At 36.3% G+C, this 23124-nt stretch overlaps 2 protein-coding genes across 2 annotated transcripts in view; both read right to left on the bottom strand.

Annotated features, from left to right (window-relative positions):
• Positions 1-8519, bottom strand: part of LOC109045895 (protein Shroom3-like) — a 53047-nt gene extending 44528 nt beyond the window's left edge. Inside the window, exon 1 of the mRNA XM_042748255.1 lies at positions 7684-8519. Coding sequence (XP_042604189.1) covers positions 7684-7830 — 147 coding nt within the window. The 5' untranslated portion in view covers positions 7831-8519. The remainder of the gene's footprint in view (positions 1-7683) is intronic.
• Positions 8520-18710: 10191 nt separating this feature from the next.
• Positions 18711-22525, bottom strand: LOC109064498. The gene is made up of 2 exons (XM_042747989.1): positions 22154-22525; positions 18711-20506 (listed from the first exon to the last, which is right to left on the bottom strand). Exons 1-2 carry the CDS (start codon positions 22413-22415, stop codon positions 19131-19133), a joined length of 1638 nt encoding a protein of 545 aa, XP_042603923.1. The 5' UTR covers positions 22416-22525; the 3' UTR covers positions 18711-19130.
• Positions 22526-23124: the final 599 nt, after the last annotated feature.

The raw sequence follows: 23124 nt of genomic DNA, 5'->3' as shown, positions 1-23124 counted from the left end.
TAATGATACATAAATTATACTAAAGTAACACTGAACTTTTGAGACTGACCATGCAAACTTAGCCTAGACACATGACCTGTTGGATAATTCAGCTTCCTAAACAACCGTAAGCCAAAAAGTGCCTGCTAAATGATTAACAACCAATAAAACATAACATACAGGTGGACACCCAAGTGATTTCTACCAAAGAATAAGATTCGACCTCTGGTTTATTGTTAGCATTCCTTAACAGCAGACCAATCAGTGCCAAACAAAATAAGTCCTTCAGGAAGCCCTTTCAAGATAACATGCAGAACAAACTAGCATTTCATTCTCCTTCTAAAGACATGCATTTGGAAATGATCCCCAATTGTCTGTCATTTCCTGTTAAAACCTGTCTTTCGTCTGGCTCTTTCCTGACGACACTCGCTCTCAAAAGCCCACCATGAGCTGCTTCCTCGCGGCTTTCAATCACACCATAATCAGAATAATCGTACGAGCAAGCATGTCTTCCCTTTCACCGGTTATTGAGCGTAAAGCCGGGTGTCTCAAAGAAAAGACGGCTAGCGGAGATTTACTTAACACTCGGCCCAAGGGCAGTCAATAGGAGTGTTAAATTGTGGATGTGCTGCCAAGCCAGTGACAACGAATCCATTAATATGTAACTGAACAAAGCGTCTAATTCTCTTAACCTTATTTTAACCCCCGACTTCCTGGGGTTCAGGTCGCTCTTAGCTCGCCTTCTATCGCAGCCACACTGTAAACAAAACGCCGCATTCTGAAACGGACGAATAAAAGAGCAGCTCCACAGAAGAGGCTGAATCAGTATTCAGGACTACATAAAGTACGGTTGGAATTGCTATGTAGGGCTTTTTTTGATCATCTCTCTTCTTTTGTTGTTTTCCAGGCTCTTAAGAATTCCGCTGCTGACATTCCGCTCTCTCTCTGCTGGGTCTTTGCCAGAGGCCTGGGCTTTATCCTGCCCTGTATTTGCCTGCTCTCAAGGAGAAGATGAAGGGGTATGGACAGTGTGGGGGGTCAGAGAGAGAAGAGATGTTTGGAATAAGATAAAACTGCTACATATTATTCCGAGTGGCATATTATTCATGCTGCTTTTTTCTTTTTTTTTCTTTTTGCAGTATGCAGTAAATATCAGGGTTTGGGAAGCTAATTTGACATAGATACAAGCTACCTGTAGTAGTAGCACTGTAGTTCAACTAAAGTGCAGAGAGTGGAGCTATTTTTTAAATACATAAATAAAATATATTATCTTGTGCTAGTTCAAAAGAAGTACATTTATTCAGCAAGAATGCATTAAATTGATCAAAAGTGATGGTGAAGGCAATCATAATGCTACAAAAGGTTTTTATTTCAAACAAATGCTGTTGTTTTGAACTTGTTTTTTATCAAAAGGCATAGTTCACCCAAAAATGAAAATTACCCCATGATTTACTCACCCACAAGCCATCCTAGGTGCATATGACTTGCTTCTTTCAGACGAATCACAATAAAGTGCATCCAAAAAACATAAAAAATAAACAACACTGAACCATGGTCAAAATAAAAAACGCGTGTATGACAGTTAGCGGAAGCTAGAGACTACTTTAGAGGTTGATAAAGTTTAAGATATGGATATTTTTCTTACACAAATGAATTGATTCACTTCAGAAGGCATTTATTCACCATATATTGGAGTACTTTTTAAGATGGATGAATGCACTTTTGGGCTTTAAAATCTCCACCACCATTCACTGGCATTGTAAAGCTTGGAAGAGCCAGGACATTTTTTTAATATAACTCTAACTGTATTCATCCGAAAGAAAAAAGTCATACATCTAGGATGAGTTGAGGGTGAGTAAAACATGGGGTCATTTTTATTTTTGGGTGAACTATCCTAAAAACATTTATCAAAAAAAAAAAAGAAAAAGCATCAGATTTCAGACAAAATTAAGGCTGTATACCAAATCACATACTACTTATTTCTATGTATTGTAAGTATGTACTTTGCGGGTACACTACGGTTGAAATGTGTTTTTTTTCTAAAGAACTGAATATTTTCATTAAGCAAGCATGTGTAAAATCCATCAAAAGTGTCAGTAAAGACATTCAAAGGAATGCTGTTCTTTTGAAGTTTCTAAAGAAATCCATCACGGTTTTCACACTAACATTAAGCACTTAAGCAAATATTAACCATTTTCCACATTGGTGATAATAAGAAATGGTTCTTAAGCAGCATTTAAAATTCTTAAAATTCATAATTAACTTTAAGGTTCATACACTGAACCTACTGAACCCATTTTCTCCAAGTAAAAATACAAATACAATTGAAAGAGTAGCACAAATGTCTTCCATATTATTTAAAAAAAGCATGAAAAAAAAATCAATGCACTTACAATTTTAATCTTGCATACTATTTAGGACAGATAGCATGCAAATTGGGATACAGCCAGGCAGATCCATCCACCAACAGTTACTGGTGTTGACACTGCCACACACACACACACACATACTTCCATCTCTCTCAAGAGCAGATCTGAGTATGAGGTGCTGAAAGAAACCAATCTGTGACATTTACACCACCCATAAGCCTCGAGACTTCGCTCTATCTCTCCCTCTCACCCTTTCGTCCGTCACTGTCCCCCTGTATTACTCCTCTGTCTCGCTCCCCAGATAAGAGCAGCTCTCAAGGCCTAGTGCTCCTCTTCATCCTTCCTCCTTATCTTCTGTTTCGTCCGGGCGTCTTAACCGCGCTCCGGGGCCGTATTGTTGCCGTGGTAATGGTGACAAGCTCTTAAAGGGGGAGTGAAGGGCCGCGGCTGTTGTTTGCATCCTGCTCACTATTCAGCACAACACACTTCACAGCTCACTATGACACACAACACACTACTCACCATTGAAAACAAGACACTGCTCTACAGCACGCAACAGAAAGCACGCTATTCAGTGCAACACACATTACTGCACAAAAGAACTGCATCAGACCAAAACCACAGCAGTATGTTAGCTCACGCTCACAGGACAAACTACAGGCAGATGAAGTACGTCTCCTGTTGAGACAAGTACAGATTGCTTCATTCTGGCTGAAACTTAAAAATACGGCTGCATTCCAAATCAAATACTACTTCTATGTATAGTATGTATGTTCTTTAAAGGTGATGTTAAAGTACAATACTGTTAAAAAGTTGTGGGTTAATAAATAATACTTTTATTCAGCAAGGATGCATTAAATAAATGACTTGGGACTACTTAACCCTAATCTTGGATGCCATTTAGGATGAATACAATGTAAACTTTGGTGCAGCCAAAGGGTTTATTCAATCTGGATGTGAATTACGTGATCTTTGATTTCAGTATAGACTTAATTTGCTGTGGTATACAGTCCCACATTAAACTTTTAGGGTCGGACGGTGGGTGTACGGTGCACAGATCCTCATGTTTTGGAAACATCTGTTTCCAAGCAGAAAACATCATTGTAATCAATTCCTGTTTATGCAGTTGAACATAACAGGTACTATATACACAAACGCAGGAGAGCACAGGCTATGGGATCCCATTGTCATGGCAGCAGCAAATCCACAAACTATCTGGATATTTTGTGTTGTTTTTCTGAGAGGCTAGAGAGACTGGAATCGGGCAGTAGAGGACATTACTCAAGACCAGAAATCCAGAGCACCAAATAAGGCAGGACGGGGATCTCCTCTGCTTTTGCCTGTTTCCATCCAAGAATTACTCCCTCTTTAAGAAAGAACACTTCCAAACAAACAAAGTTATGCATTTTAATCACATTTACCTTTCACATCAAGCTGTAAATCGGAAATTTAGAACAAGGTTCATTTAACCAATAAAACACAGGTTTACGCTCTTAAAAAGTGGTTTATGTTGTTTTTTAGTAGTACTTTGATCTCCACAAAGATTTTTATTTTCAAATTCTCTAGTTTCATGTAGCCTATATATATGCTCCAAAAATCTAAAAAACCTTTATTATCAGTCTCCAAAGTACTAGGTTGCAATATAAGAAGGCTACATTGTCTAAATGTATTTTTTCCCCCAAAAACATTCATTATTGAGTCCATGCAAACCACACTTAATCTCATCACTGTAGAAATGGGATAAATTATGTTATTAAAAGCCCAGGAAATTACTCACTGTTTGAAAAAACACCTCCAAACAAATACAGTCATGCATTTTAATCAAATGAACTTTTTATATCAAGTTGTAATTCTAAAAATGTGAACAATGTTCACTTAACCAATAAAATACTGGTATATACTCTTAAAAAATGGTTTTATACTGATTTGGGGGACTTTTAAGCACCACAGATTCTCTAATTCTCTAGTTTCATGTACGTATCGATGCTTCAAAAAATCTAGAAACCAAAACGCTGATCTGAAGAACATTTTCCAAAGAACGAGGTAGCAACTTAAGAAGACTACAGAGCCTAAATGTTGGGTTTTTGCCAAAAACAATCATTCCTGAGTCCATGAAAACCACACTAAAGCTCATGACTATAGAAACTGGATAAATTACACAATTAAAACCCCAGGAAGGTTGAGTCTGGGGAAATTAATATTCCTACACGAGATCTTCCAGGATTAAAGTGAAAGTGAAAGTGACTTGACATACAGCCAAGTATGGTGACCCATACTCAGAATTCATGCTCTGCATTAACCCATCCAAAGTGCACAAACACAGCAGTGAACACACACACACCATGAACACACACCCGGAGCAGTGGGCAGCCATTTATGCTGTGGTGCCCGGGGAGCAGTTGGGGGTTCAGTGCCTTGCTCAAGGGCACCTCAGTCGTGGTATTGCTGGCCCGAGACTCGAACCCACAACCTTAGGGTTAGGAGTCAAACACAAACTATTAGTCACAAAATCAATTTAGGGATTTTTGTTCAGTTTCAGGATTGAAACTTCACCTGCTGAAGTTCAAATCGGGTCTATTTATATCCTTTTTTCCCAGAAAACAAATGTAGTTCCCCCTCATTGATGATTGGCCGTCTACCACAGACATCCTGCTGCATGCTGACTTTGGACTGACGTGATTCAAGGGTTCGTAATCTCTAGTACAGCTAAAACTCACACATACACATTCACAAACACAGGCACTACAGAAGAGTGATAAAACTCTTATCAGTCTCAAGGGAAATGAGTTTAACCCCTGTGATGCCAACAATTAGTCTATATTATTCTTCAAAGATAAAGCCCTTCCTCCTCTGGGTCAACTATGACAGAATTTCTATACATTTATGTCATAAATTAAGTAAAAGAGAATAAAATAGGAATTCTCCTGTGAGGCCTAATCATTCTCTGGGATGTTATCATTTCATTCCCATGTGTCTCCCTGACTGCAGTGCACTGATTAGCCGACATGACTGATCAGTACGGATCCACTACAGTGCAAAGAGCTCATTCTGATCACAAGATCAGGGATTAACCACCAGTTTGCAGTCTGGACTGACACTTCAGACCTGAACAGATGAATCCATTCTGATAACAGAAGTTCCAAATTTGTCACCAAGCACCATAAAAAACACCAGATTTTCATTAGAATGGCTCTTTTCATTAGAAACTTGCAAACTTTATTACAAGCTTCACTGCAGTTGCTTATTTGTAAAATGTTAAATAATGTTGGTTTTCTTCCTTGCTGGGAAGGAAATTAGTTATGTTTCCTGTTTCCAAGAGAAAAAGTACATGGGTCTGGAATCTCCAACTAATTCTCCATAAAAACGACCTAATGATCCACTAGCAAGAAAATCATCACTATAACTACTGCTAATACTTAGGGTTAGTGACTTGATGTTTGTTTTGATACAAACTTGAATGATACTTTAAATCTTTACAATGTAACAGGTGATAACTATCTCATAAACTCATATTTAAAGAGGGACCCAAGCTAGTGATGAGAATAACAGAGAGAATTCTAGGTCACATTACCAAAATTTTGTCAAAAAAGCCCATTATCTATTGTCAACAGTGATTGATGTAAAGGCAGCCCTCATAAAATCACTTTCAAACTAAGCAGATTTCTATTTGTCAACAAGGCATATGCGCATGACCAATTTGAACCTGTGGAGAAATCTTTTGCACTCACATAATTTGCGATTGTGTGGATTCCTATAAAAATGACTGGAAAATCACTGAATAAAAGTAAATGTGACCACACGTTTACCTAGAACCTAGCAACCACCCAGAAAAGCCAAGCAACACCTTAAAAACCAACCTGAGAAATGTAACAATATTGATGCATTGATCACCACCAACTTCGACACTGGCAGAAAAAAGATTATTTAAATTAAAAATCTAAAAGCCTAAATTAAATTTATGTTGATACAGAAAAATAATTATTCCAAATATACAAAAGAAAGAATAAATTCCCCTTTAAGAATCAATTCAGTTTAACTCTAAAATTGACCCAAAACGGCCACCAAAGCTGAGCTTTACAGAACTACAATGGAATCTAGAATTCTGATGCCTATTGTTTTTAATGCTCGGGCTCCAGCAGTGTGGGAGAATTCAACAGGAGCATGTGAAACTGTTTTATGAATGTAGCAGGTCAAAACCTGTTACTCACGCTGGTCTGGATGTCACACCAAGAATCTGACCCTGTACTCAGCAATTACGGTCTAGATGCCTGAAGGACGCTCCCTCTCATTAGGAAGTGTGTGTGACATACGGACCCTAGGGTCTGCACTGCACCTTAAGTGACCTTCGTATGTGAAATCCATAATATGAGATATATTTCAATGGATGCATTATTTGAATATATAAATATGAACTTTACACATGTTAACAAACACAGTGGCCCCAAAACGTATTTGGACACAGAATGTCATTGGATTTGAATTGCAGTATCAAACTAGGCAGCATCTGCAATCGGGATATATTTTCTCAGAACTAACTAAAGTCAATTTTCAGAGCCATTTTTACAATGACTCTTAATCTAACTGACACATAAGTGGATGTAAGGAGTTCAGCAACCCTGATTTTGGCAATTCGAACATCATCATGGATCAACATCAATCAATCAGAATGATTGGGAAAGGGCCAGAGTTCAGTGTGGTCTAGGATAAGTGGCTTGTACACACCAACCTATCATTTTCCTCTGGTTTAGAAGTAGTTAATGGTTGGGGTTATATTTAGGACTATGATTGTTTGATGAAACTGTTGTTAATGTTGATCCAAAGACCAGCAACATCACAGTGGCCAATAAGATCACAAGTGTCCACACCAAAATAATCATAACCAGAGGTGTAGTCCTCACATTAACCACATCTATAGACCCATCCCAAGAACATTTAACATTCATAAAGTGCTAAAATACTGTTTGTCTTCATTTTAAACTGTCTAATAGTGTTTAAATGTTCTTTATGTGAAATGTTTTGCTTGAAAAGTGTGCTTGTGGGATATGTTGCCACTTGTTTTGACTTTTTGTTATTTAATGCAATGACATTTCAAACATTTTAAGTGTGACTCAAGTGTTCAAATACATGTAACACGCTCTCTGGCATTTTACATTCACAATTTCCATTTCTCTTCCAGCCACAAAGCATGGATCTTTCATTATATTTCTCTCAGGTGTATAGGATAACATGCTGACTGACACATTCTGACCCTTTTAGGGCTGAAGCTGTTATATTCAGGTGACAGACACACAGACATTTATCATCTGAAAGTCAGATGAGAAAGGTGATACTTTACCTTCGATATGATTAACGGCTCGTCGTGTTCAAGCCCACCTTTGAGCGTGAAACCCCAGGGCGCTCCACCCTGCAATTGAGCCTCGACGAACACCAACTTTCCCTTTTGGATCACGGCACTGTTGCTGCCTGGAAAACTATTATCCATCGCTGTAATGTTGGGGAAAAGATTGGACGAGGTCGTCCCTTAAAGTAAGTTACTCAGTCAGCCAACAAACTCCGTCCAAGGATGTTTCTTCTCAGTCGGAGATTTAATGATATGATGGGTCATTTCCTCGAATTACTTCATTCAGGATCGCAGTGTAATATAACAATCCCGATTCTTGTTTCTAGCACCTACCTTACATCCCTACCTGCCAGTCAGATTGAAGAAACGACCACAACTTTTCCAACCTTTCAAAAAAATTTACATTTGCAAATAAGCAGTCAAATCTGATTTCGTGTACCACTTTTCTGGGCAGTGGTCTCACTTTTAAACTCCGTTTGTCAGCCCTTGCTCGCTTCCGACTTCATTTTTACATCACAATAGCATTTGATTCATTTCACTGCGTCCGTGGAAAGCGCGAGCGGCGGGCGCGCGGATTCCTGTCAGGAAGGAAAAAGTTTCTGCGCGAGCTTCCAAAATCAACGAAACAGTGCGAACCCGCGGTTCACCTTTTAAAATAAATAGTTTTCAGGGTTTCTTTTCTTGCTGATGCGCTGAAACTCTCCGCAGCCATGGATGAGGGAGTCTGTGGTCGACCCCCCCCACCCACCTAACTCCACAGTTCATCGGAATGGTGACGCGCATGCGCGAACCGTGCAAACCGCTCTAGCACAGTCAAATAATACAATAGCTCCCAAAATCACGTACTTTGGTGCCTGTGACCGACACTGACATTATGTAGTCAAATCACCACCTTGTCCTTATCATGCATACAACATACAAACCGACTCTTATAACAAGTCTGGTCAAGTCATCCAATCCATATTTCGAAGTAGCTTATTTTCCACGCATTCTGCTTTCCTTTCTCTCATGGGGCTTACTGTAGCAAAAAAATAAAAAAATAAAAATACAGTAGGCTCATGAATACATTTGACTGAATCCTTACCCGCACCTTGACTGCTCAAGGGAGTGGAAAGTAAGTTTTCTCGCCTCAGATAATCTTGTTTATTTGGGTTAAACATTTCTCCTGAACCAGAACTGACCTTAAATGTTCTGTAAGGGATTTGTATTAAATAAGCTACCAATCATACATCGTCTCTGTTATGTAAAAAATATTACTGTAATAAATGTCTGTTCTACTTTTAGTGTCGTAAAGTTTGTATACTGCAAACTACTTGAGTCACACACACCCTTTTTACCCAATCACGAACGCCCTCTACCTGTCAATCATTCAGGTTTGCTGCCATGAGGCTTTTGTGGGTGCGGCTTTGAAGAAAGAGCGCGTGGTTGCACGGATTGGAGCTGTTTAATTGTGGCGTCATTTTGTTGGCGTCCCATGGGAATTCCGATACCTTTTTAGAATAGCAGTTTTCCATTAATTCCTAAAATAAGTCCTGTGTTTAACATTAGTCAAAATACTGTGTTTTGTTCTATAACCACTCTGCACAATGCCTCAAATATGACTGTGATTTGTTATACATATTTGTGAATCATACATTAAATTGTTATTTTAAAAACTCATTAGATTTTGGCTCAGAAATGCACATTTTCTTTTAGGTTTTGGGTACTGTTCATCGGTTCTGGCAGACTTTAGCAAAATGTCTGAAATCATTTGCTGCACATTTAAAATGTAGCCTGTTTAAATAAAATTTTGCACAATGCAAAGGGTCTAAACCTATGACAGTGAGGTTATGTGTTCATGCTCTTGTGTTGTTTAAAGTTGACTGATGATCCAGTGAATAAGTTTGCTTCAAATATAAAACAGATGTCTAACTTTTGCCCACATTTTGGGGTGTTAGAGAAAAAGCGTCTGGAAATGTAAGAATGTAGTTTAAAAATTTAAGTTTTATTTAATTCATCTTCATTAAACAGATTTAGATTTTCAAATTGATATACTGACAATTTTATTCAAAATGATGTTGACACTGTAAAGTAGAAACAGCTGGAGAACCATGGTAAATATGTCATTTATATTAATTCTGGCCAACCCTGACCTATTAATCATCACCTTAACCTGTTTTCACTTGTGTCTACCAGCAGCTGCTGCATGACCTGACCTCTGTTGTAAATGAAATAACACTCCCGCGGGGCAAGCTTTACCCATACTTTATTTTGGCCTCCTTACAGTATTACTGAAATTTGATTACTCCAGGTATTCATCATAGAAAAAAGCATGTTCAGTTTTGTTTTTGGGGTGCTGTAGGGCCTGACTCCCTTTATTTTGCTTTCTGTAAATGCAAGACCAGATCAAGAAGAGGTAGTTGATTAGTACAACTCATTGTGAAAAAAATAAATAACATTTTTTCATCCTAATAGACTAATTTTGATGCTGGAAAAAATGTGTTTCTGTGTTGGTTTCTTGGTAAAACATTTTCCATGTTCCTCTTTTATGGTAATTGAAAGCTCCAAAGGTACCTTTCATCATTACAATAGCACACCTGCGGCGTAGTGTAACAGGTGTGGCCACTGCACTCAGCAGCCTCAAGACACATCTGAACATGTTTACAGATGACATCATACCTACATGAGGTCATTTCCTGATCTAACTTGCAGAAACAAACAAACAACAGAAAAAACAACTTACAGAACTCCTTTGTACATGATGTTCTTCAGCACCGGCACACATACCACTTTCACATGGTTGAAATGTTCATATGAGATTTTTGCAGTATGTACTCGCATGAAACCTCAGAGATTTTAGTGGTCTACTCATAAAATGAATACCGTTCTGTTATACTTTCAAGTAGTTGGCCATTTTTAGGGACCATCTTCTTAAAGAATCATCATCCACAGCTTTTTTTTTCTTTGTTATTAGACATAGAGGTTCAGGAGTAGTGAAAATGTTTTGGACAACCTATATAGCCTAAAGGCATGTTATATTTTCACATAATTGCATTTTGTGAGAGTTTATGTAAAGCAAATGCTTAATTAATTCCTAAATTAAATTAAATAGGATTTCTATTTTGTTTATTTTCTTTAGAAAACTAATAAATACATAATGCAAGAGCAGTTCTTTAATTTTTATTGCACTAATTAAAGGAATGGTTCAATCAAAAATGAAAATTTGCTAAAAATGTATCCTCGGGCCATCTAGTGTAGATGAGTTTTTTTTTCATGAGAACAGATTTGGAGAAATGTAACATAGCATTAATTACTCACCAATGGATCCTCTGCAGTGAATGGGTGCCATCAGAATGAGAGTCCAAATGGCTGATAAAATATTCCACAAGAAATCCACACCACTCCAGTCCATCAGTTAACATTCTGTGAACCGAAATGCTGAAACAAATTCATCATCAACACGTTTTTAACGTCAAACTGTTAGTTCTTGCTGAAATACAAGTCCTTTGTGCATAATGTTGCTTTCTCCAGTGAAAAAGTAGTTTCATTTGAAGCAGGAGAGAAATATGCACAGATCAAGCACCGTTTACAAGTTAAAAATAACTGTCCATAAAAGCTTTAAACATGTCAATGAATTTTGATGTCAGAGGACACATCATTTTCATTGGAGGAAGCGCAGAAGCAACGGTTTAGAGTTGAAATGCTTTATTGATGGACTTGTTTCTTACAAACATGCAGCTTTTCACTGCTCAAGATATTAACTGATGTACTGGAGCGGTGTGGATTATAGTGATGTTTTTATCAGCTGTTTGGACTTTCATTCTGACGGCACCCATTCACTGCAGACAATATATTGGAGAGTGATGTAATGCTACATTTCTCCAAATCTGAGGAAGAAACAAACTCATTTACATCTTGGATGGCCTAAGGGTGAGTTCAACAAATTTTCAGTTTGGGTGAACTATTCCTTTAAAAAGAAAATTCACAAATATCCATACAAGAGTCTAAAAGTGTTCTCTACCCGAATAAAATGTTTTCTAAAAGCTGAAACATTCTCCTAGACTGTACATTAAGACCGTGGTCTCATCTGGAGGACAGGGAGGTTTGAATTGTCACAAACAACAGTGTTAAACACATTGAGACCGACAGAGGACGCTAAACACACATGTAGAACGCTAATTTATTCCAGTTTTGAAGCATCCTATATATGTAGCTATAAACTATCATTTCAAAACCTTATTTTTAAACTACGCGCACAGGCTTTAATTTTTAGAATCTGGACTGACCTATAAATGTCTGGGTGGTCTCTTTACAGTGTCTAATTTTAATAGAAACAAGTTTTCTAAATGTTTAAAGTGCATAATTAAGTTCGGCTTTGATGTTTAATTTGATTAAAATGTTTATGAGTGTAGATAATAAACAGTGGCGCTACAACAGACAGCTTGTTTTCCTGTATTTATTTGTAACGCGCACACAAACACATGCTAAGAGGTGCTGAGAGTTTGCCGATAAAATAGAATCGTTGTTCAAAGCTTCTTAGGGACAGTATCGCATTTCAGTGCCACAATAAACAGTATAACAAACAAATACACACACATAACCATAATAAACATATCACATGTGTACATGTAGGTATATGAGTCATAATACATACAGCAGAGAGTTGAAATAAGTGGATAAGACTGCATTTATTTAACAAAAATAAATAAATAAATAAATACAGTACAAAACAGTAATATTGTGAAAAAATATTACATTACATATTTATTTGAATATATTTTAAAATGTCATTTATTCATGTGATGAAAAGCTGAATTTATATCATCATTACTCCAGTCTTCAGTGTCACATGATCCTTCAGAAATCATTTTAATATGCTGATTTGCTGCACAAGAAACATTTATTATTATTATTATTATTATTATTATTATCAGTGTTGAAAACACTTAATGTTTTTGATGCAACCGTGATTAACTAACATTCAAAAGTTTGGGGTAAGTAAAAATTTTTTTTAAATTAAAGTGATCATAAGATTTCTATTTTAAAGCTGTTCTTTTGAACTTTCTATTCATTAAAGAAAAATTCATCCTGGAAAAAAATGTAGCATGGTTTCCGACAAATATTAAGCAACACAACTGTTTTCGATATTGATAATAATAAACATTATTAATAATGTTACATAAAAAAAAGTTATTTTATTTTTAATACTATTTCACAATATTACATTTTTTAAATTTACATTTGATCAAATAAATGCAATTATTACACACCTTTGACTGGTAGTATAAAATCTGGAAAAACGATCAGAACATGTGGATTTGTGGCCTTTACCCCAATTTCACTCTGCATGTAAACACCGTAACTGGTTTATTCAATGTGTGCATGCATTGTGAGCATGACTGTTTATGTTTTGACATCAAAACAAGAGAAAACAAGATCAATCCACATCTAATATTTTTCAGTTTTCGGGTTTATTAAATAAGCTGAATTTTTAGTTGTTATAAACACACTCAATAATAAACCCCTATTGGTTGAGCACTTGTTTAAGACCTAGTTCTCGCCATTCACGTGATCACAGTGTGCTCAGACAGTTCAATGAGTCACTTCACAAATCCCAATGAGCCTGTGTAAAGAGAAATTATGAAATCACTGCACTTCCTTTTTGTGCTGAAATTGCACCAGCTTCTAGTGCATCAATATTTAAAGAAGCTATCAAAACTTAATTTTTCATTGAAGTTCTGCACTGCAAAGGCTGAAAAGGTGAAAAATAACAGGATGAAAGATAAATACAGAGGTTTTGCGGTGTAATAATCAGGTTGAAGCAGGTGTGTCACTACAGGCCTTCAGTGATGTGGGTTTGCACTGTTATACAAGGAGTCTATTTCTGTTTTCTGGCCTCTCATACACACTATCCTTTTATAGTGTGGTCTGTTGAAGGGCAACAGCAGTCATGTGGCTATAGCAGTATGAGAGAGAGATATGTTTTATTAATAGACTTAAGTACAGCGGATTTCCATTAAAGCAGTAATGCTGGAGTGTGAGAGTGTCTATATGGAGTCACATCAATTTTAGAGAGTGTGTGTTCATAATTGGGGAAGAGCATGAGGGTGATGGATGTCTTGAAATGTGAATGTGAGAGCTAGAATGGAGAAGAGGAGGTAAATTTTGCATTATGAAATATACTGGTTTTGATTAATATGAGGTTCACTAAATAATCTTGGAAGATTCTTTTTGGAGTGAACTATTCCTTTAAGCAATTTTAGCATGGCATTGACACCTAGTGCACTTAACTGCAGGCCAGGGACAGTTTCCCTGGAGCTCAAGGACACAATGGTGATTAGGTAACTGAGCAACATTTCAGTTCATGAATCATCCTTTAGCAGGGTTAGAAATGAGGACCTTTGGGATACAAGGATAAATTTTAACCCCTGATATACCTCCAGGCTTATGATATGATAGATCCAACTATGTCATATACTGCAATTCAAAAATATGGGGTCAGTATGATACTGCAAGGATGTATTAAATTGATCAAAAGTGACAAGAAGACATTTATAATGTTACAAAATCAAACTATATCAAAAACCAAAAAAAACAAAAAAAATTAACAAAATCAAACAAACATATAAGAAAAAGCAAAAACTATTTTCAACATTGATAATAATAAGAAAGGTTCTCAGAATCAAATCAGCATATTAGAATGATTTCTGAAGATCATGTGGCACTGAAGACTGGAGTAATGATGCTGAAAATTCAGCCTTGCATCACAAAAATAAATTACATTTCAAAATATATTAAAATAGAAAACAATTATTTTAATTTGTAATACTTTTTTAAAAATTTACTTATTTTACTGTATTTTTGATCAAATAAATGCAGCCTCTGTGAGCTTGGTGAGGCTTCTATATGAGAGATGGATAAAGAGGTCAGAGGTCAAACTGCAATACAAACCCTGCAACCTTTGCATAGATCTAAAATGTCATACTTTGTCATATGATACATAAACTCCCCTTTTGCTTTATGTCAGAGTCCCTCTCTGGTGTCAACTGGTTGTAAATTTTCTTAGTCATAGAAACTCACAGAATAATGTGAAGCCTGCAGGGTGTAATTGAGAACTCTATTAAAAGCAATAGCATTGAACTCTCTTTCTGCTTGATACACACACTTTAACGCCTTTAAAATAAACACATGCTGGAGCATCTGAACTGCCTGCAGAAAAACAGAATGATGCAAACTAATTCAAACTCCTTCCATGAATACAGATTCTTACCATGGTATTACCATAAAATTTAAATGGAAAAAGGGTTTTTTAGGATGTTTCCATCATACCTTAAATTGCCTTCACTATGGCAATCAAACAATGCCATGGTATTAGTTTTTGTAAAGGTCAATGTAGACTACACATTATTTTTTACAAAATACTGTATTCATATGGTACTGCCTGAAAGATGTAGACATGCAAATTAATGTTAACTGTTTACTTTGGATTCTTTGGTGTGAAATTAACAATTTGCATCATAGCACTAGCTGTTTTGTGTATTTACATTGAGGCATTTGGCAGATGTTTTATTTCAAGTGACTTACACTGCTTTTAAGGCATACATTTTTTAGATCTCTTAGCCTTTAAAACCAACAAAGCAGACCAGCCTGAGCAGTGAAAACAAACTTGGCTGCTACCCAAAGGTCACTTCAGGCTGTTTTAAACATTTTCTTTTGCAGGAATAAACTGGACCACTTCAAGCTAAACCTGTTTTAGACTAAAGTCAGAAGTCTGTTCTCTCTGAGGATCGCTGGGATATTCAGAGATGCCCCCTTTTCTATCTCTGTAAGGAGGCTTCATCAAGACTCTGTTTAGATTAATTATGTATCTACTGTTGCATGACAGTTTAGATGTTTATAGGTTGTTTGTTTGAACTTTCTATTCATCGAAGAAACCAGAGAAAAATGTATCACGGTTTCCACCCAAATATGAAACAGCACAACTGTTTACAACATTGATAATAGTAAGAAATATTTCTTAAGCAGCAAATCAGCATATTAGAATGATTTCTGAAGGATCATGTGACACTGAAGGCTGGAGTAATAATGCTAAAAAAATCAGCTTTGCATCACAGGAATAAATTGCATTTTAAAATATATTCAAATAGAAAACTGTTGTTTTAAATGGTAATAATATTTCACAGTTTTACTGCTTTTACTGTATCTTTGATCATATAAATGCAGCCTTGGTGAGCAGAAGAGAGTTACTTAAACATTAAGAAACATACTAACACCAAACTGAACAGTTTAGACATTTATGAGTTCCAGACTGCATTGAATTTGCTTTGACTGGCATATATTTATCTAAACCAACTTGGTTTTCATTTTTAGCCTCTTTATCACTCTCTTTTGTTTGAGTTTGCTAGTTTTCAGACCTTAATTTTTTGTTCTTTTGTTGTGGTAAAATTAATCATTTACAGTCCTGCGGAGTGCCAGTGAACTCAAAAAAACTGCTCCAGATCTGTTTAAATGTCACACAATACACAGCAAATTTTCCAAGGGAAAATAGAATACAAGATATGCAATGATGTCATAAAGAAGAATATGAAAACTTGCATTACATATAGAATGTTCCATCACAGCTGTCTCATCTTTCCTTTGAACTCATAAATGTTTCATGATCCTGTCACAGGCTGTTTGGGAAGTAAAACAGCAAATAGTGCTGCAGTGGAATGAAGCTTAAATAAACACTAATATAACGCTGTCAGTGAAGAGGATGTGATTCACTTCCCTTTGATTTTCATTAAGACAGCAGAGTTGGGTTTCTGATTATGGTAGTTTATCATATTTTCCACACATCAAGGACACCAAAAATCATTCACTTCCAGCCAAATTGTATTTCCAGGCTTTTTGCCGATAAAGTCAGATTGATTTTCGTTAGTATTGACAGTTGTGTGCAAACTTTACAGACTTGCTCAGTCAAAGAGAGCATCTGTAAGCATGTATTCAACATGTTCTGGGGAGATAAATTCTTTCTATTTGAGAGAAAAATAAAAAGATTAGTGTGCCAATTTCAAAAAATTATCTTTACTTGTTGTAGAGGCCAATGCAAAGGACAATGACTCATTGTCAAGATAATAATTTATTTTATTGAATTAAGTTATTTGCTCAGTGACAATTACTGATTGACAGTTAAACATACGTTTAAATGTCAGAAACAGTATAACAACCTGAATTTCACAGAAAAACAAAAACAGTTAAAGCCAAAACACAAATAAACATGTTTGGACAAAAGTGTAAGCAACATACAGTAGGTCATTCATTTTAAGGCAATTGTTGTGAAACAATAAAAAATGTATCCATATATATATATATATATATATATATATATATATATATATATATATATATATATATTATAATTCATAGCTATTTAAATTCAAAAGCATAAAATCTCTGTAAATACTTAGAGTCTGCTACATGCAGTTGACAGTAATGGCAAACAAAGCCACAGTGATGTCGTAAGCAGGAATGCTGATGTCATTGTCACTGATTTTAAATGATGTAATAGAATCACAAGAACAGCAGCTGTTAAACTTTGAGGAATGGCTGTATGTTGACAGTCCAGGCTGGTATTTGGGCCAATTAAGATGGTTTTATGTCAGCATTTAACAGAAAGAGCAGGATAATGGTGTTTTTAGCTGGTGGGTGTTTTGCATGGCTCAAGCATTCACTTACTGGACAGTCATATCACAGGCCTGAAAGATACTCTATGCAAGTACGTGAACGCTAAAGTTTCAAGCAATTTAGGCTGAAATGTATTCTAAAATGTGTCAGACAGCCATTTTTAAGTGTGACTATTAAAATGTGTAACTTTGTGTTGTATTCTCAGTGTTGCCACAAAGGGCGCTATAATAGGCAATAGCTTAAATTAACTTCTTCTGTGGTTAGTTTTCTCTCTTTGATCAACTACTGTCGTGACATACAGTAGCAACTTTTTTAATTTTTAGAACTTTCACCTTTATTATGACAGGACAGATATGAGCTGACAGGAAACTAAGTGGGAGAAAGAGGGGCGAGATCGGGAAAGGTCCTCAAGTCAGGATTCGAACTCGGGACTCCAGTAGCACAACAGTACTGTATGTTGGCACGCTGCCCACAAGACTATTGGTGCCGACAAACATAGCAACAATTAGTTAAAGTTCGTCAAAGTCAACATGTGCATAGCTAGAAACCTTAATAATAACTATTTCAATTAAAATCACATTTGAAGGAAACCATCTCCCCCACGGAGAACTGAGCTTTCTTATGCAATCGTGCATGCAAAATATTTACAGTGGTACTGCATCTTGCATTCACCTCTGCATTTGTGTACGTGCATAGAGTATGTTTCCAGATAAGTTAGTCATGAAAAGATTAGTGAGATTCTTCTGACATTTTAGATTAAATTCACACACAAAACATTATGCAGTACGCTTTAAAAGAGATATATTCAACCCTCTGGAAGCATTAGGATTTTCCCGTTTACATGAAAGACAAGACTTTTTGTGAATTTTCTCAATTTTGGTACTTTGCTGTTACAGGATTATAGTTTTAAGGGCAGACAATTTCAGTACAACTTGATATTATCAACACATTTATCAGTGTAAAAAAGTGCATATTTGTAATATTATAATCTTATTGCTATAGTAACAGTTCCACAGCCTCATGCTTTATTGGAATAATTCAGTAATAATTAATAATAGTACAATATAATCATATATACTGGATTTCAATAATGCACTATGGATTATTATTGCTGTATAGAGTTGGAAGAAGTTGTAGGGCTGCACGATTTGGGGAAAAAATCTTATTGCGGGTATAGGTTTGATGTGCTTGTTGTTAAGGTTGCACAATTTGGCCAAAATTTTATATATCAATATGTCTATTTAAAAATAATTAAAAACTAGTAGTAATAAAAATAATAATTATTATTATTAAAATAATAATTATTGAAGAATAAGAATAAGAATTATTAAATATAAACAAGATAAGAAATATTATTTTTTTAATATTTCACTCTAAAATAAAAATAGTATTTAAGAAGTAATAATAATAATTTAATTTTATATGTAACATTACACTACTAGTATTTATTACTGTCTTTATTTATATGAAAAAAAAAAATCAAATATACTTTTATTTTGACAGAAAACCGCAGGAAGCTTCTTTTTGGTTAACAAGCGCTTCTCATTACAAATATGCGAAGATGGTTGTTGCATGTTCCATTCCCAATTTAATGCTAAAGCGACCAAAAATTAGAGCAGATGCAGAGATGGAGATTGTGTAAAAAAAGCAGCATTTACCGCGATGAGATGCTCTGTAAACTGGTCACTTGTAAAAACACATTGCCGCTCGCTTCACTCTGAAACACACAGCCGTAATGCAATTTTCAATTTTCATTTGATTAATCGTGCAGCCCTAGAAGATAGTCACCTCTGAGTTCAACAACATCCCCAGCACTTGTCAAGATAGATGTCTTCATCTTTGCTTGTTAAAAAGAGATGGCGGTTTCCACACTCCTCCCAGCGAGAGATCCTTCCATCTTCCACTAGGATGAACTTCCACTCCACCTGGTTCTCCACAGGGAGGCTGATAGTGTTGGCCCAGAACCCGTCCTTGGCTTTTTGCAGTGGAACAAATCTCTCCCAGGCCCCCAATTCCTGCAGGCTCCCGGTAACAGCCACCAGCTGGTTAGGAGAATATGTGATGTAGTGAATCCTGAAGTTCACGTTAACCGTTTGAGATAAAGGTGGAACAGTTGCTACTCTTTTATTCACTGGTTCTTCATCGTCTTTGGCTAAATCAGTCTTGACTTGCCCTTCTTTTTCTTGTTGCATCTGTTTTTCTTTGCTTGCAGTTGGCGAAAGCCAAGGAAGATCCCTGAACTCTGGTGCACCTACGTTTAGCCACTCATTATTGTCCATAATAGCGTCCATGATGCTGATTTCATTCTTTTCGTGTTTCTTCTGCACTGATGCACCCTCTTCGTCGGTGTTCTTCTCTTGTGAGAGGCTCATCTGTGTTGAAGACCCACCCATGAACGTATTATCAGTTTGGAAACCTAAGTAGTTCTGGAAGTCAAACCTGCTGCTGTGGTTAACCATGGTTTCCACAGCTGGGCTCAGGTTTATGGCGTCTGTGGCGTAGCTTCCAGTGTGAAACCATGGCTGAGCTTTTATTTTCTCCATTGTATCTGTCTTCTTATCACAGCAGCAGCTATCAAAGTTACTTGTTCGTGGAAAACGCCAAACATGGTAGTCTTCAAACTTCTTGCTGGTGTTCTCTGCTTCTTCCTCCGTTGACGTCTTGATGCTTTCCTCTAATTGGATCTTGCTGGCATTGGATGGAGAAGAATTACTTTGAGATGTGATGTGATCTTGATGTCTCTGATAAATGATCTCCCGAGCGCTTTCAGTTTCAGACGGCTCATCCGTGTCCAAACTCACAGACTTGTCAAGGTATTCCTCAATTTCCTTCTGGACAGAATTGCATTGGATGTCCAATTCTGTCAAACCTACACTCACATCAGCCAAAACCTCACTTCCATCATCATCATCCTCATCATCATCCTCATGCTGAATATGTTCCTCACATTCCATGCTTTCATCAGGATCCATTTCTACACACCGATCCAGATCAGAATCCGTTTTTTCTCCCATTTCGGGTTCCAAGTCTGTTAGGAGCTCATCTGTAATCTCCTCCAAATCCTTAAGAGTGCTTTCATTCAGGTCTTTCTCTGGCACCTCGGTAGGAAGGAGCATGTTGTCGGTGGATGAGAGGTTACTGCACTTCTTCTGCTTTCCACCCTGACATTCTCCTAAAAGAGAAGGAAAATGCATTACATCACATGCGCTTGAAGTGATTAAACATTTATATGGGAAGTCTTTTTTATCGCTTTACATCTTTTTCATTCTAATTTTGACTCAAAATGTTATTTGTGCATTAATGTTTTCATTGGTTTTATAGTTGTGAAACAAAATTTGATCAGTTCATGGGAAAAGTCCATGTCATGGTTTTTGAATCCAAAAATATTCCATGTAAATGACCTGCAGTTGAAGGGACCTCGGTAAGTAATAAATCAACCAAAAATCATCAGTAATCGAGCAGAAAAAAAAAACACTTTAGGACTAACTAACTAGATTTGTATTTCTAAAAGGAAATACCAGTGCTTATGGGCCAGCTAAATAATAGCGTTTTATTTCAGACTTTGGCTGTATGAAATGAAATGCTGCATCAGAGCTGCCTACAACTTTGCACTGTCACCAGACTCAGTTCATCTTGTATTCTGGCAGCTGAACACAAGAGTCACTGTCAATCTCTAATGCAACCCCAAAACTGCTGCACAAGAATGTGGAATATAATAGCCAACAAACATTCGGACAAGACGAGGCTTCTTTGCTGCTTTTGCAGTGTAAAGACCTGATAAATGGTTTGATGGTTAAAGAGATGTGAGAAAAGAAAAGACTAGTAACAACCCAGTGTGCAAATAAATGCAAGAAACGTGTTCAGACTGACCTCTTAGCTGAATTAAAAACCACAATAATCAAAGCTGCAGCTTTGCAGTGTTGCAGGAAAGACAAAAAGTTTGGGTCTGTCAAATGTTTTAATTTTTTACTTGATGAAAGATATGGTAAAAACAGTTATATTGTTATATTATATATATAAAAACTATAAATAACTAAATAAATAAAAAAATATTGTAAACTGTAATTTATTCCTGTGATGCAAAACTGATTTTTCAGCATCATTACATCAGTCTTCAGTGTCACATGATCCATCAGAAATTGCTGCTCAAGAAACATTTCTTCTTATTATCATTAATAAACTGCATTCATTTGAAATAGAAATCTTTATTAAAATTATAAATACATTTATTACTTTTAAAAAATGTAATGTATCCTTGCTGAATAGAAGTATTCATTAAAAAAAAATGCAAACTTTTGAATGGTAGTGTATATTTCCATATTTTTAATGTTTTATTATCATTTTATTTTTTGTGCCTATGTGTGGCTTTATTGTAACATTTTAGACAGAGCATTGTTTTGTTTTTTTTACCTTATTAATTATTAAAAACTGTAGCATGACATAATTTGTTGCCATGTCAAAAAATGTTGCATGCTCTAGTCAAGTGTGACCTAGATTTGTATAAAATTCTTCCAAACATTAGGCTATGTTAACCAAAATCAATAACATAATCAATAGGTCTATTTAAAACCCCCGCTTTCGAAATTTCTTTCTGCAAACGTGCAAAGTGACTGACAGGCAGAAAAAAGGTTAAGTTTTCTGACTGGCCAAAAACCAAAACACATTAATGCCGTGTATGGCTGTCACATCGGTATGTGTGGTTTTGCCTGTTACAGTGACATCTGATAAGTCACAGTGACATTTTATGTGGTAGCCTATTGCAAAAAATGTCTCGCACAAACATTTAGCATACCACGCTTCAACAATTGTTCGGTTTTACCTGTTGACTCAGTAGGTCGATCATCCCTCTCTCTTTTCTTCCTCCGAGCCGTGCTCCCTTTTCCCGTCGTTTCGTTGCCGTGATTCTCGTCACCCTTCACGCCCTGACCTCTAAAGGATCGGTAAATGAAGAACGCGGCGCACACCGACAGCATGGCAACGATCCCCACGGCGACTACGGCACCGAAACCGCCGATCACATCCAGCAGGGAATGAATATCGCGCCGGTCCAGAGCAATCGGTTTGCTCTTCTTCACGGTCATGCTGCGGGTAAGCGTCAGTGTAGATGTAACGGTGCCGGTGATCACTTCATTCTCAGCGCCGCGGGCGAAATGACCCTTTGATGCGGCAGAAGATGAAAAGAAGCCCCGCAATCAGGTGAGCACGCTGCCAATGGGTCTCTCTCTCTCTCTCTCTCTCTCTCTCTCCCTATAACTCTCTCTCTCTCTCTCTCTCTCTCTCTCTCTCGACCAATCGCTCGCTCGATCTTTTTCAATTTTGAAGTATTTTGTTATATGACATTTTTATGGTGCATTTTCATTCTATCCTTTTTTTTTAATGTATTTTTTTTCCTTATTACGTGCCACATTATTTTATCTTATTTATTAATTTTTTTTATTTTGGAAGGGGCAAAATGTTTTTAAAAACCGTATTATTATTGTTATGATTATTATTATTTTCCACATGTTTTTTCTTCATGTTTTTATTTTTTATTGTTAATTATTATGTTCTTTATTTATAGATTAATATATATATTTATTTTGCAATTTTTTTCTGCACATTTTTATATGAAAGCCTTGAATCACAAGGGTATTTTAATTTTTCTCCCTTTTATTTTTAAAGTAAATGTACATTTTAAATCTTATTTTTTTCTTTTTTGTTATTTTTTTTGTTTTGCATTCTTTATATTCTTTTTGTTTATATTTTTGTATTTTTTTATATTTGTTTTTTTACCTGAAAAAACCAGATCAG

Source organism: Cyprinus carpio, chromosome B21 (genome assembly GCF_018340385.1).
Source record: "Cyprinus carpio isolate SPL01 chromosome B21, ASM1834038v1, whole genome shotgun sequence".
NCBI classification, from domain to species: domain Eukaryota; kingdom Metazoa; phylum Chordata; class Actinopteri; order Cypriniformes; family Cyprinidae; genus Cyprinus; species Cyprinus carpio.
Note: the sequence above shows the minus strand (reverse complement) of the source record. Positions and strands in the feature narration are given on the sequence as shown.